We start from the raw sequence: 15,886 nt of genomic DNA, 5'->3' as shown, positions 1-15,886 counted from the left end.
GCGATTCCTCCCCCCATTCCCTCTGCGCCTTTGAATAGTTCTCTAGATAGATGGCACATAATAAATGCTGTGTTTATTATCATTATTATTATTATTCAACTTTTCAATCACTTTGATTTCATAAGAAGTGTATGAAATGGTTGCTACTACACAACACCAATTGGGAAATACAGATTGTATTTTTATGAGGGGGCTCTTTTTCTGCAGGTTCTACATTATACTGCCACAACATAGTTTTTATTCAAAGCAATAAAATCTAAAATTGACATATTTTCCTAGATAAGAGCACAATCATACAACACTGAAAACACATGTATACGCAGCGCGCGTAACAGCTGCACTGCTAAAGGCAGGGTAATTATGCTGCATATACTGTAGAGCACTTAGAGACTTCTGATAAAGTAAGTGTTAAGTGCTATATAAGCAAGTATAATTATTATTATTATTACATTCACAAGCTAACTTGTTGACTATAGATCAACCAACATCACAAAAGGATGATCTGGCTAAAAATACATACATAATGTAATTTTTCTTAAAATACAAATATTTTGAGCTCCTCAAGACATTTAAAATGTTTGCTAATAACTGCATCACTTTGGGGTTTAATCATATTAACTTTTATTCTTTTTTTGTCAAGCCCAATGCTTTTGAACTGTCACTGATTTATTCAAAATTTGCAGAATCAAACTAAAGTATGAAATATATATGATCAGATGGGATCTTCATAGAAATATGATATTTCACAAAAATAAGCCTTTACATTTAAAGTACCACAAACATTTCAAATGACATACCCAAGCTTATTTTCCAAATGGCTATGGCAAGCATGGGGATAAAAAAAAAAAGATCAATCAATTTCATGAGACAAAGATTTGAAAAGCAACAAAATACAATGCAAACAAATCAATTAAAACATTTCAAGCTATACTGACAACAGGGTATCATAAAGATATTCTACTTTATTATCCCTCTATTTTCACTATGCATAGTGTTTGGATTTGTGTAAACACATTGGGTGATTTCAAGTGTGGTGTTGGCCTCAGTGTTGGTGTTGAAATTCGGATTGCTTCCCCTAGCTCCAAAATTTAGAGTCTGTAAAACTGATCCAAGTCACATTCTTGACATCTCAACAACTAGAGAGTGACTTTTTGGGACCATCTTCATTTTATGTTTGGTGTTATACTTATAATCGTGTAAAAATTGACCTAACACCAACACCAAAAGGTCAACCCTGAACTTAAAATCACCCAATGAAGTATATCAAATTTTCTGTCCTCAATCCCCTCCACCCAAAGCATAAATAAATGAAATTAATCAATCAAATAAAAGTACATACATAAAAAAGAAAAAAATACATAAAAAGTAAATAAATGAATAAATAAATAAATGAATAAATAAAAGTAACTAACTAAATAACTAACTAACTAATTGACTAATTAACTAACTAACTGACTAAATAAAATAAATAAATACATAAAACAATAGACTATTTACAATATAATTATATTTACAATATAAGAGAGTAATCACTTTTATATTTACTCTAAAACAGGCATCAAATTTATGTCTTAATGTCTGTAATAAATGCACTAAAATTGAGAAAATGAAAATCTAAAATTCTGCAGAGTATACAGGACACTGCAATGTCACTTGAAAGGCAATTGGAGTAGTTCAAATAGCAATTATGACTTAACAACACAGCATAATAATTTTTCAAACAAGCCAAAAAGGAAACAGCATCTATGTTCTAAAATGCACTGTGCAATATAATGTATGTGCTTATTGTTCTAGTGCAAGACACACGACTTCTATCTCGAGAGATAATTTTGAACAACAAATTGGCACTATGATAAACTGAACAGCAAGCAAATCAAGAAATGATTTCAAGCCTGGTAATATTAAACAGTGCAGGAAGGTGTTCAATAAGGCTGTTTGTAAAAGCAAGACTGGAACATGTTCTTTGTTGCTAGGTTGGCTCCATAGGAATCTATGACACAGCACAAGAAAGGATCACCAGTCGTACGTACAGTCATTGCTAACTTACAAACAGCTTTATGAAATGTCCACCATGAGACAATTAGAGGTGCTACGGCAGCTTTCAAAAATGTGCAATGGCAAAAAAAAAAAAATCTACAGTGCCTTTTGGGGGAAAAAGCAGAGGAGATGCGGGCAGAGAAATTGATGAGGAAATAGTAGGGGATAATAAATGGAGCGAGAGAAGTTACAAGTGAGATATAGAGATGAAAAGTAATAGTGGAGTAGAAAATATGAAAGGGAAAGAGAAGCAATAACGCTGACAGTGATACAACATTTGCTCCTGCAGCAATTGCTCCGGGCTTTATTTCGTCCAAGATGTTTGGTTAGGGTTGGGTCGCAATATGGATTTATCAGAGTTAGGTTTAGGGTTGGGTATAGGATAAGACCCAGGGTTAAAGTAAGTCATTCAACCAGTGTATGGAAATTATAGTGGATCAATTGTAGCCAGAGCAAATGTCATGGACCATAATAGATAAAGGTGAGAAAAAGAGCTTTGATTAAAGAGTATCAAGAAATAGACAGATGGGAAAGGGATATTTGAAAGAGAGATGAGAATTAGGAAAAAGAGGAAAGGAAGAAAGATTGGATGGAAAAAAGGAATAAGTCAAAGAGTCATGAAAAGTAAAGAAGGCAATTGTGCAGGTCACACAGCTTTTGCAAGTCACACGGTTTTGAAATCCGAACTATAAAGCAGTGGCACTAAAATATATATTCATGTGTAGATCAAACAGTATATGTGCTTCTAAAAAAAGTTAGAACACTTTGGTTAATACTTTTTCTCCAATCATGAATAACTTTCTACAATCTAGAAAATCATGAAAATTGATTTTTCTTTCACCGAACACATTGCTGCAGCATTTCAGGGAACACTAGTTGCTTTTAAGGACTTTAACAGTGGAGTAAAATTTCATATCACTCTCTTTGACAGTGATTGTGCCAGCAAGGAGGGGTGGTACATGTATATTGAATGCAATAAGTGCAGATCAGAAATTTGAGTTGTGGAAAATTCTGTTTTCCACAGATCACTATTATGATAGCAACAACACTACTGATGCAATCTACAGCAATAATAAAATATAAAGCACATAGAAACACAAAGTATTGAGTGCTATATAAATGTAACAATTATTGTTATTGTTGGACACTTGAGGGGTTTCCAAATATTTAATGAGTACTTAGTGAATATAAGTAGTGCTTCTCAGTGGAGGTAGGATGAATGAGTAGGATTTAGTTCATGTAATGACAGGCAAAGAGAGATAGAAAGCTTACAATTCAAATGTGTCTTTAGAATACACATGTATTTGTTGATGTCTCCTATAAATGAAACAGGATTAATGGACATTACAAATATCATGATTCTTAGAAAATATTTGGTTAATAATCATAATTACATTGTCAATGATAATGATACAGATATATATGATAATAATAATTTAAACAGTTTTGGTTGGCATGGTATAATGTATTTCTTGATGTCTCCTAAAATGAAACAGGATCAATGGTAAATAAAAATATCATGATTCTGAGAGAGTGGTTAACAGAGATTAACAATAAGAATAATAAAGTTTAAATAGGAGACGCCAGAAGAATAATATCAATGTATGTTTTGCTTTTTGAAGAGACCAAAAATATACAAACAGAAGATCCCTAAACTCCCAGAAGAACCTTAATTATAATTTTTTTCTTCAATATCACTTCATTAATATTTGTTTTAATTTTCTTTTTCATGGGGGCATTGGGGGTGGGGGTGTCACAGAGTTTTCAAATTCAACATGAAATAAATGAAACAAATTAGATATTTAGGAATATAATAAAAAGATAATATCAAAATCAGTTTTACAAAAAGCAATTCTTCAAAATAATATACCATTTAATCCCACAACCAACAAAATGAAACACCAACACAACAGGAATCAAACAAAATCAACAATTCAAAACAACAAACGTCCCTCAACCAGCACAGGCAAATACGAACATTCAAGCCTCATTCATTAATGATGTGACAAAGTTCAGTAACAATAAAGATACATTGTATCATGACTTCAAAATCAGTGCTGAGTGATCTAATGAGCTTGTTCTCTGGATGGATTGTGTTGCGCTGACATATAAAGGTACAATGTTTTTTGTTGCCTCTGCCTAATTACTTTTCTAAAACTCATATCTCCATAGCACATTGACTATTGTACAACGTCAGTTGCTGAACTTTGTCATATCGCACCTGAAGGAACCTTTAGAAAATGCTTTCCAGGAAAATATTTAAATGCATAAAATGCTAAAACTTACCATCTAGCGATGAAAATATCAAATGGAACATGCATGAAGGAAATGGGGGTAGAAATACAAAAATGAAGTGTAACAAGTTTCTACATGTAAATCTGTGAATTGCGAGTAATTCAGGCTTTGTACATTATATATCATGTGTTCTAGACTATAGCTGTGCACAAACAGGAGGGGGGGAAGAATTCAAGGAGAGTTGATATCTGCTCTCCTTCGATCAATTAATCAGTTGATTATAGAATTCTGTGACTCTATGGGAGTCACCAAAGAATTTTACAGGGACCATTCCATTTCAGGAGATGAAGCAATTCATGTAACTTTGAACTAAATAACACAAGCTCCGTGCAGGAATGTCTATTTTTCTAAATATTCTATTGTCTAATGGCATATTTAATGCTTACTAAATCTATTCTGCAATGCAATTTTTTATATCTATACACTAATTATTTAATTCTTCTGCTCCTAAAACATAAATACATTTATGTTTCTACAAGGGTATTTTGCATACTCTTTTCTGTCTCTACGGATATTATTTAAATCTTGATTAACAGATACTTCAAACTTTTTTTTTTTACTTTTGAGAGTACTACGAAACTATGCAGTTTTGAAAGCTAAAAGCAGTTGATTGGGACTCACCTTGTCTGCATATCAATATTAACGAGGCGATGTTGATAGATCATTCTCCGTAACCAACGTACGCCCTCCATATCAGGGTCAATCAGGTATGGAGGTCGTTGCCATGACGACTTCTGAATGGCAAGATTCTCCATTTGCCTCAAGCTCAGGCCTAGATTGAAAAAGAAATATTATTTCATTTAAAAGAATAGATAATTTCCCTTGATGTCTATCTTACTTTCAATTATAAATCAGCAACATAACTAAAATAACTTGATATAAACACTCTTTTTCTTTTTCTAAATTTTACTATAAAGTCATGTAGTTTACGTCTGGCTCTATGCACAAATTTTTGCAGCATTCACACTAGCAGTGTCCAAGACCTGAAGTAAAATCTTGGTCTGAAATACCCCAGTAAATTGAGGGTTAAACTTTAATCAAAATTAGTTATGAAAACTGAGATAATACATGTAACTTTTATGCAGGTGTAAGCTTTAATTTAATATTAGATTTTCTACATCTTGGGTAGATGTGAACATAGTCAATTTATTCAATTTGATTTATGCTGGATCCTACAGTAATGTTCACACTGCTATCCTTCAGAGTGTCTTTCATAGTGACTTAAACCCCCTAAAATCATTTATTACATGTAGTTGTATTGTAAAAAAATAAATCTTAAAATTAAACATCCGGCATAGATGTCAACATACAATGTAGCACATACTGCAATTTTATTGTGATTTACCAACTCCTTTACAGCTTGAACAAGACTTTCTATATGAACACAACCCAGTCCTTGCATTGATACATACCTTTAGTTCCCCAATCATGTACACTCTTCTCTCCTACTAGGAGCTTGATGAGTGATTGTACATATCTCTGGTACTCAGCGCTGCCTATCTGAGGGAATGCATCAACGTCGTAAGCGTGCTGGCTCTCTGCAATTCCACTCATTGCTGTCACACCTCGTTGAGGTTCCTCTCCCGTCTGCTGCTCGTTGCGTGGAGTCTCTTGGGCTTCTACAAGTGAATGTCAAAACAAAAACAATAAAGGATTATACTTAATTTTAAAGAATTCTACAAAATGTTCACCTAAACATTCGAAAGCACATGGAAGAATAAGAATTAACTTGCAGTCAATCGACTGTTCATTACACTGTTATCGACCAACTATCAGTATTAGCGCACAGGAATGATGTCACATGATTATGAAATGCTCTATTTGGAAAGAGTTTGTCCTGTTGGTGCATTAAGGACTGGTAGTTCTGACTCACATCTTTCAATCAAAGTGTCGTGGTTTGAAATCTCAACCATAGCATGTGTTACTAATGCAAGAAACTATGCTGCACTCAACCAAGGTGAGGTAAAATCGATGAAGAACTGAGCAATGGAAGGCAGCTTCAACTAAAGCCAAGGAAATAATAATAGTTTGCCTCTAAACAGATTACACCTGGAGAGATGGTGCAATATTATACAAATAATGCATGCAGCTGAGTGCGTTAGTGGAAATGCAGAGCACGCAAGGTTTCTTTAGATAGGTGCCGCACTGTGCACAAGCCGCTGGCGGCGAGTGCCCAGTGTGCACCATCTGAAGAACCGAGCTTTCTCTGCATTTATTTTTACACACGACAGAGCAAGTGAATTATTTGTTTTATAAAATAGCAACACAGAAACAAATTCTCAAAACTTACAGGATTTCTACTGCACTGGTTTGCTTGAGAGTGCAATGTCAATTTTTGTTGCGCACCTTTTGCACTGCCGTGCATGCACAAAAAAAGTTGGATGTCATGTGATGCGTATTGGGCAATCGCAATGCTTGAAATAATACACCTATTTCATAAAAATGCATATCATTATTACTCTACCTTGTGTCTGAGATAGCAGGGCATTCATCTCCTCTTCCTTCTCCTTCATTTCTTGGCTCTTCCTATCTTCTTCTCCTCCTTCATCTTCTCCTTCCTTCTCTCCATCTTCTTCCTTTCCTTCATCCTCCACCTCTCCTTCATTCTCAGTCACTCGTTCGTTGATCGGTGTCTTGGCTTCATCTTCTTGTCGTTGTGCTGGTGTTCCATCGCTGTCCCGCTGGCCGAGGTCCAGGGGTGGGATGGCACTCTCCATACCGGTGTTTGCTCTGGTCTTGGGTGAAGTGTGGATAGCCCATTCAACAATCCAACCTGAATAGGTGAGAATATGTAGGGTACATCAAATCAGTTAGATCCAAAGAAAACATTGGTGAAAAATGCATGATTGCAAAAAAAGTAAACATGGGTAAAAATTGCATGGTTACAAACAAAGAATGATGATGATGATGAGATGATCTGTGACATCAGCGGCCCGTTTCATGAAGGACTTACAACTGTTGTAACTTTACCATAAAGGCTACTACCACGGTAACAGGGCTCATCGGCCAATCGGAATCACGGTTGTCATGGTAGATGCCTTTATGGCAAAGGTCCGTTATGAAATGGGCACCAGCTCCACTAATTTGAAACGAATGGCAAATATTCAAAAAGAATATTCTGGCTTAATTGAGTCTAACTGATGTTTGGTATCTAAGAGTTAAAATTCTAATATTCAAAAATGTAAGTTTAAAAATTCATTATTACAACAGATTATTTGAATATAAAAGTAACAAACAGATCTCCAACTTAAGAGTCATAGTGTGAGTGCCAAACTTTAAATATTCTATTTCAGTTCATCTTTAGAAACAGACCTAGTAATGAAAATTATAAAATATAAAAACAATTTAAATTCACATGACTCTAGTTATAGATCTCTTTGTTACTTTATAAGTTGAAAAGTTTAGTAATATATGCAATGACCCACCTTTCATTGGATCTATGGCATCAATTACCAAAGGAACACCTCTTTCTTGAAGGCACAGTGGCCAATGGACAGTCAGGACGGAACGACGGAACTTGGGATCGTAAGGTCCAAGGTAAGTAGCGAAGGCTGCTGCCATTGCAATGGCTCCAGAGATTGCAAACTCTCGTTGAGGAAGGGATTGACAGATCTGGATGCAGTGCTGGTGCTCCATAGCAAGGATCTATAACAAATGTAGAAGTATGAGAAATTGTAAAATAGACACATACTTGGAAAATTATTAAGAACTTATGCAGATCAGATTCATGAAGTACATGTAGGATTTTTTTGCGGGGCATACAATGCATATTAGCCAGTGAAGCCACATTAGGAGAGTTACTACATCATATTTAATTATTAATTACCAATATGAAGACACAGCCTACATTTGTGTGACTGGAGTCTATGGAAAACAAGCGTTTTTGCAATAGCTATCAGTCTCAACAGCTTAAGCACTAACTAAATTATCACCTATCAAATGGCACACTACACATTACCACTGCAATTTCTTGATGAAGGCACTTTACACCATGAGTGGGATTTGAACCCACAACCCTCTGCTTCAAAGGCAAGACTAAGGAACCACTAAACCACTATGCTCCACAAAATATGGTCGATCACATCACTCACTTGTCTAAATCTATTAACAGTGTCCAGTACTCACATGTCTGAATCTATTAGCAGTGTCCAGTTGTTTGGTCATCTTCCTTGACAGATCTTCCTGGTCATTCTTGTCCACCGTGGCACTCTCAAAGCTCAGGGCCAGGTCTAGGAGTCTCTCTTCTAATGCTTTCTTCTTATTCTCCAGCATAGAGAGTTTATGCTCTGCTTCCTCAATTGCTACCCTTGTCTCTTCAACCTTCTTGTGAAGCGGCTTGACCTTGGAGATCATCAGACGATGGTATCTGTGAAGAAAAAGCAGGGATTGAAAGCAAGCGATTCAATGAAAGAAGGAAAATGGAAGTAATGGAAGCTTGGCTATGGAAGATAGTGTTTTGGAAGGGGTAAGGAGAACTATATTATGATGGTGGTGATGGTGGATGATGATAAAGAAGAAAATTATATATCAATGGCTCAGGGAAGTTGAGAGAAAAAAGCTTATAGAAAAGAGATATGTAGTCTGGTCTCCCTCCAGTTACGATCTAACACAGACAAAACAAGACTGAGTGCACTGGTTGTATCATCCTGGACGGTGTGAAATCAAGGGCCCGAATTCACAAAAGTGGTTTTGAAAACCCACGGTTGAGTCCATGGTTTATGCAGATTTCCTGTATAAATTACACTTATATTAAAAGATGCCCAATGCTGATGCCCGCTTTTGTCACAGCGCGCCAAATTGACGCCTGTTGCCATGGCTATCTACGCTATTTTATTTATTTTATTCATAAGTCCACTCTTCAAACAGTGAACTCATGAATACAATAGCGTATCTAAACATGGTAACAGGCATCAATTTGGCGCACTGTGAAAAAAGCAAGCCTCAGCATACAACATTTTTATACATGCGCCCGATACGTGCTAAATTAAGTGCAATTTATACAGGAAATCTGCATAAACCATGGATTCAACCGTAGGATTTCAAAAACACCTTTTTAAATTCGGGCCAAAATATTTCTAAGGAGCCCAGGCTAACAGAGTCCAGAGACACTGGGGATACCTAGAGACATCTTTGTATATCGGAAGTCTAGCAAATGCTATATTACAGTGCCTACGGCTAGAGAGCTCAATTCCCACTCAAGTCTCCTACATCTCAAATTGAGAAGACTGTAGCATATTTTGGCATACAGCAGATACTCCCCACTGAACTAACTACAATCCTCTCAGCATGGAATGAGGAATATGAAATGATAATAATAATATGCAACATTTATATAGCGCTTTTTATATAATTCAAATGTTTCCAGGCGCTGCATACTATTACCCCACCTACCAAGATTGAACGCTTGAGCAATCAAGTAATTCTTTCCTACCGGGTACCCATTTACCACACCTGAGCGGAGAATGGCAAATGTGGACAAACATCCTGACACAAGGACGCGATTGATGCGGTGGGATTTGAACCCTAGACCTTATGGTACAAAGTCTAGAGACTTATCCACTGAGCCATAACACCTTTACAAAAGCAAAAAGGAAAGGAAATAGGCCTACCTACAGACCCCTCTGACCCAATTACACAGTGAGGCAGCAGCAGCATTCTTTCTCAACATATTCTTGGCCTGGAAGGAGGACTTCTTGAGGTATGGTTCCACTAGGTTCAGGGTAGACTCAGGAAGCTCAGAATCATCAAAGGAAGCAAGCTCCTCAAGGAATCTAAAAACGGTAAAGGAAATACCATTAATGTATTCAACAAATTGTAAGACAAAGAGGATCCTAATGCTATGATTGGTTATGCACTTACATGTGACTGGTCTCTATTTTTGCCTACCGTGTGATTTATTAATGACTGGTGATGAGCGATCATGAGGAAAGAATAAGTTTTAAAAGAAAGGAAATTATAGTAAATGGACAAATTCTTTCTACAAATGGTGAAAAGTATTTTAAACAAATTACAATTCATGAAATTTTTAAAAAACAAATTTAAAAGAAAACATTACCATTACCTTTCAATGTTTGCCATCTGACGCTTTGCTCCTTTGCTCCAGGTCAGGTCAGATGCAGGAGATTTCACTGTAAGAGATATAAAATCATTACACCTTCATAATTCCACAAACAACATATCAAAGGTACATGTAATTATGCTTATTTTTTTGCAAAAACTTCATTTAGACATCTACTTCATGATTTATGATCAAAGTATACTAATTATGCCCTAATTAAACCTACTGGGATGAATAAGAGATTAGTCAGAATGAATTAAAGTCTCAAATGGCTTATTACTGATTCATTGACTTACGGATCATAATGATGGAAGCTAACAGATCTTCAATATCTACATCAGGCTTATGCATCCCTCTAAGCTCCCCTAGACTCGTCACGTCTAACGTCTGGACAACCTTCTTGGTGTCCGCAACCACTGCTACAGTCTTGTAGACCGCCCTCTCGTGTGCAAGGGTGTATTTAGGAAGGGCTTGTTTGAGCTTGAGGAGACTGTCCAGCTGCTTCATGACTATCTTGACCTGTTGACCAGCAATGGCCTTGTCTTGACCGATCTGTGACAGAAGCTTGATGGTACCCTAAAAGATAAGAAGGAAATAAAATATAAAACAGTTCAACATGTTGAATACCTTTCTTCCAATTTAACCAGTTTGATATAAGGACTTAGGAATTCCAATAACTAAAAGCAAAAGTAGTGAGACCTGATTTTAATCACAGTGCAGATTCTTCCATGACTTTAGCTTATCAGGAACAATATAATTCTGTGCAAGAAAGCAAGAAATTAGGCACATGGTGGCGAAAGTTTGAAAGTAACTTCACAAGGAGGATAAGATGAATAAATCAATACAAAATTCAAATTGGCAATGTTGACTTTGAGGTGATTGTAAATATCACTCACATCTGACATGAACCTCAATGTCACAGAATTGTAATTTGCTACAGTCGGATTACATAAATGTCTTTCGTCAAAGAAAACTAGTGGAAAACTTATCCGTCTTTCATTTAGTTTCTCTCAAATATATACACTTTGTGAAGGAAATATTTGTTCTTACATCTTTCCTCTCTTCCAGCACAATAAGTTCATGTTCTAGTTGTTTCTGTAGTCTCATGGCTAGTTTGTTCTCTCTGTTGATATGATGGAGAGCCTTGGTGACCGTCAGATGTTCCTCATGAATCTTGGCCTGTCTCTGCTTGTACATTGATAGAAACCTACAAGGAAATATCAAGGAAAACAGTTATATCTCATTCTTATTGGGACTTTGCAAAAGATAAATAGTTGAATATTACAGGTGATATCACTGAGGATCAAATTTCTGCACATCAAACTCTATCTTCGACTATGGATGGACAGATAATCAAATAACGGTGAGAAAACTTGCATCCTTTATTTCCTCAAGGGTATTAAAGAGTACCAAATTTATCAACTACTCTACTCTAATCTTGCTTAACCTTATCAACATGGTCCTTGTCAATATCATTATCACCACTACATCTTCATCTTTATCATCATCATCATCATCATCATCACCATCACCACCACCACCACCATCATCAACCTCCATTTAACTCACCTCTCTACAAACTTCTCATATGTAGTATTAGTAAGATGTTTGTATCTCCCTGGTCCTTTCTCTTCTCCATCTAACTGTCTTATAGCAAGATGCATTGTGGCTAGAAGATGAGCAAGGTTCTCTTGTTGGATGTTGTTCATGCCTTCAGTACCTGAAGAAAAGAAATGATAAGAATGGATAACTCAATACACAAAAGATATCCTGCCGTAGGCGGATGTTTATTTGTAGTCTTGATGCATATACACTTCATTAAACAGTTGAAATTACATTAGAAGTTCAGGCCCGCATATGAATTAAACTCTACTCTAAAGTTGTAGCTTAATCATGGAGAGCCAACTGTGACATAATATCTGACAGTACGGATGTTAGTTAAAGATAAACAATATAATTATCTTCACCATTATAGAATTACGATGGAGCACAGTAACAATAAGAAACATACAATGTAGAGTAACAAATTTGTGACATATTTGGCTTCCCATAGTCTGGACTTCAGAATATACATGTAGACCATTGTATCCTCCCCTATCAAAATAATATTTACACTATACCTCTAGGTAGGCAATATTTTCATAACATACAATACCTTGTAGGTAGGTCATGGCATGATCTACTGATCTCTGTCAGGAAATAATTTGTTATATTTAGCCTCTAGTCAGACAATATCAATAATATAACACACCTTTTAAGTAATTAACAGCATTTTATACTGTTCTCTGTCAGGGAAATAAAATGTTATATTTAACCTCTAGGGAGGCAATATCAATATAATATACCCTACCTTGTAAATAGGTCATAGCATGGTCCACAAGTCTCTCTCTAGTCCAGTGTTGATACCAGTAACAGTTTAGATGTTCCGTCAGGGCGGGGTACTCTCTACACCTCCGCTGGAAATCATGACCGGTGTCAGCAGAGATCAAAACTACTCGGAAGTTGTTCCTCACCGTTCTGGTGAAATAGAATTTCGAAGTTAACAGAATTCATGGAATAATGGAAAGGAGAAATGAAAGTAATATGAAGTTGTAAATCCTGATGGCAAGAAGGGGCCAGTTTCTCAAAACTTTTTATAACAAATTTGCAATAACAATTTATAACTACCGTAATTATTCAATTACTATAAACAATTATTCCTGAAACAAGATCCTAGGGGAGGGGATCCACTCCTTCAACATTTGTTGTGATAAATCTGTAATGCATAAAGCATCTGCCCCTTCTCTATTTCATCACTACAAACTCATCTCAGATCTATGACCAAACGATACCAAAACTAAAAGATGTTCTTACTTGAGGAAGAAGTTCCATGCTGTCTCCCTAGTGTAGGTCAGACCTGCTGCCGTGACCTCTGTACGTATGGAATTGATGATAGTCGTCTGTTCCTCACTCGAGAAGAGATGAGTGATGGCTCCAGTCACAACAAACTCACCAACGTAAACCAAGAAATCTTCCTCATGGAGATCCTCCTCAGTCAGAAGCAGAAGTATCTTCTCACCCTGATAAAAATGATGGAAAAATAATATATTGCAATTTTGAAATGTGCTTTCAGCAGACAGAATACCCATATTTAGTGGTTGTTTTAGAGAACGCACAATGATTTTGGTCCACAAACACTAAGTATTTCAAAACTTAATTTAAGTCAATATGTAACTTACTTCCAATTGTCAAAATAGGATAATACAGATACATTTGTACCAGCTCTAAATGGGTACAAACCGAAATAAAAACTTAATTGCAAATTAAAATCTGTTTTCCAATCAGCAGACAGAATACCCATATTCAGTGGTTTTTAACAGACAACAAACAGTGAGTTGGTTCATAAACTCTATAAGTATTTCAAAACTCATCTAAGATTAATATCTATTTTACTTCCTTTTATAAGAATAGGAAAATACAGATAAAACAGCTGCAAATGAAACAAAATGTATGTTTGGTATCAAATATTTGTCTACAATGTAAGTATAAGCTTTCCATACCAAAGGTTAATTCATAGGTATGTGGAGCGCAATAAAAAAGATTATGTTGTGTATAAAAAAATTTTAGATCATCTTTAGTGAAACCAACCTTGACTCCAGCCTTGGTATACATAGCCACAAGATCAGCTTTGAACTGATCAATCTTATAGTTCCTAGAGGATGCCTCAGGTGCAGCGCTGATCTCGGACACACTAAACCCACATAGGCTTGCTGCAAGACGGGCAAACAGGTTACTCAATCCAGGGTTGCCGTCGGCTACCAGGAGGGCGTGGCCTACCTCATGGGGAGACATTATCATACGAGCGAGACGACATACACGCTGAATTGTTTCCTGGATTTAAAAGGATTATAGCCATTGTTGAGAAAAGTGTATTTGCCAAATGATAATGTCACTTGTTTATTTCCTTTACCTGGTAAATAACATTGAACAAAGAAGAAACTATAGATTAGGTTGACAATTTATGAACATTACATCCATGTAATGAAATAAAATAAGGATGAAATATTACTAGGCATTACTTTTAATGATGTTTTACTATATCAACATTTGTTCATTTTCTTTAAATAAAATTGAACACAGAATAAAGTATAGGTTGACACCTCATAAACGTTAATGTAAATAAACAAAAATAGTAATAAACCATAACTAATAATTATTCAAACATGTTTTGTTCATGTAGCAACAGTCAGCTTTACAGCTAAATCAGGCAGCTGACTTCATGCCCAAACCGATTATTTTGCACATTTTTTTGCATGCCCTGAATCTAAAATAAACTGGAGGATACATGTATTAATTTTTTGTGAAAATTTATAATATTAAAATGAATTTTTGTCTTGTTATTTCTGTTGATGCCCACAATCAAAGTGTTGATTATTATGGAAAACTTGAAAAGAGTTGACTTGACCTTGTCTGTGATGTCCTAATGTACTATTGAAAATTTGAGTTTGAAAAAAATTGTGGACAAGTGGTAATTATACTATAATAATAATAATAATGATAATCCGCTTTTACATAGCGCTTAATCCATCAAAACGACGTTTCTAAGCGCTTTACAGATATATTATTACCCTGGTCATCGGATTCAATTACTATAATTGAAATGATCCACTTTCTTTTTACCTTATACAATGTTAGCTTTATCTTGGGATGTCCTTTATTGTATTCCTCTACTGCATCCTGGAGCAGTCTCTGAACACTGGCGACCTCAGAGCATGGTTGGTACTGGTCTGTATTCTCTACTTCTGATCCTGTGGTACTGCTGGTAGCCTGCTGTGAGCTACGGTACCCACCGGCGGTAACTATACCAGAGTCCTGCTGGACCAGGTTGCTGAAGAGGGGCTGGTCGGGAGTGATGGTTAGCTGGAGCTGGGGTAATGGAGGATAAGAGAAGTACAATTAAAGAATGCCTAAATCCAATATGCAGGCTCCATGATGTATTATCTTCCCAAGTGAATATTAGTTACTCAGGAATATCACCATCTATTTAATTCATGTATTCAATTCATTCAACATCAACTGAGGCAAGACTGTGTTTCTGCTTGTAAGATTATTCTCTTTTGTTACTATCATATTGGTTTGCAATTTCAAGCATTACTGTATCTAAGTAGTTCATAGATCCTTGACCAATCTTCTCTAGACAGATACCTAATATGCTCTAATGTGTTTTATCATTATCATAATTTTCACAAATGTCATCTTCCTAATCATGGTTACTTGTAACAAGGACATGTATGTAATATGAATACGGTACCCTATATTATCATCATTATTATTATCATCATATTGCTTGTGCCATTATTATCAGCAACAAATATATATATAATGTCTTCCATCAGACTTGAATATGAATAAATTTCTTTCTTTCCAAACTAGATACAGTTACCAGAGTCATGTAAGCATAGACCCACCTAATTATTAACAAAATGAAAATATACAAATTTCTTACAGCCTGGAAAT

The 15,886-nt window shown here is 35.7% G+C and overlaps 1 protein-coding gene across 1 annotated transcript in view; it reads right to left on the bottom strand.

Annotated features, from left to right (window-relative positions):
- Window positions 1–3,458: 3,458 nt before the first annotated feature.
- The window catches only part of LOC121420510 (dynein beta chain, flagellar outer arm-like), a 95,141-nt gene continuing 82,713 nt past the window's right edge, over window positions 3,459–15,886 (bottom strand). Inside the window, exons 60-75 of the mRNA XM_041615176.1 lie at window positions 15,050–15,295; window positions 14,018–14,260; window positions 13,244–13,449; window positions 12,741–12,907; window positions 11,960–12,110; window positions 11,441–11,597; window positions 10,687–10,966; window positions 10,394–10,460; window positions 9,942–10,103; window positions 8,458–8,698; window positions 7,758–7,977; window positions 6,797–7,105; window positions 5,745–5,951; window positions 4,954–5,104; window positions 4,324–4,326; window positions 3,459–3,519 (exon numbers count right to left, since the gene is read on the bottom strand). Coding sequence (XP_041471110.1) covers window positions 3,474–3,519; window positions 4,324–4,326; window positions 4,954–5,104; window positions 5,745–5,951; window positions 6,797–7,105; window positions 7,758–7,977; window positions 8,458–8,698; window positions 9,942–10,103; window positions 10,394–10,460; window positions 10,687–10,966; window positions 11,441–11,597; window positions 11,960–12,110; window positions 12,741–12,907; window positions 13,244–13,449; window positions 14,018–14,260; window positions 15,050–15,295 — 2,856 coding nt within the window. The 3' untranslated portion in view covers window positions 3,459–3,473. The remainder of the gene's footprint in view (window positions 3,520–4,323; window positions 4,327–4,953; window positions 5,105–5,744; window positions 5,952–6,796; window positions 7,106–7,757; window positions 7,978–8,457; window positions 8,699–9,941; window positions 10,104–10,393; window positions 10,461–10,686; window positions 10,967–11,440; window positions 11,598–11,959; window positions 12,111–12,740; window positions 12,908–13,243; window positions 13,450–14,017; window positions 14,261–15,049; window positions 15,296–15,886) is intronic.

Source organism: Lytechinus variegatus, chromosome 8 (assembly GCF_018143015.1).
Source record: "Lytechinus variegatus isolate NC3 chromosome 8, Lvar_3.0, whole genome shotgun sequence".
NCBI classification, from domain to species: Eukaryota; Metazoa; Echinodermata; class Echinoidea; order Temnopleuroida; family Toxopneustidae; genus Lytechinus; species Lytechinus variegatus.
This window is presented reverse-complemented; position numbering and strand designations above follow the sequence as displayed.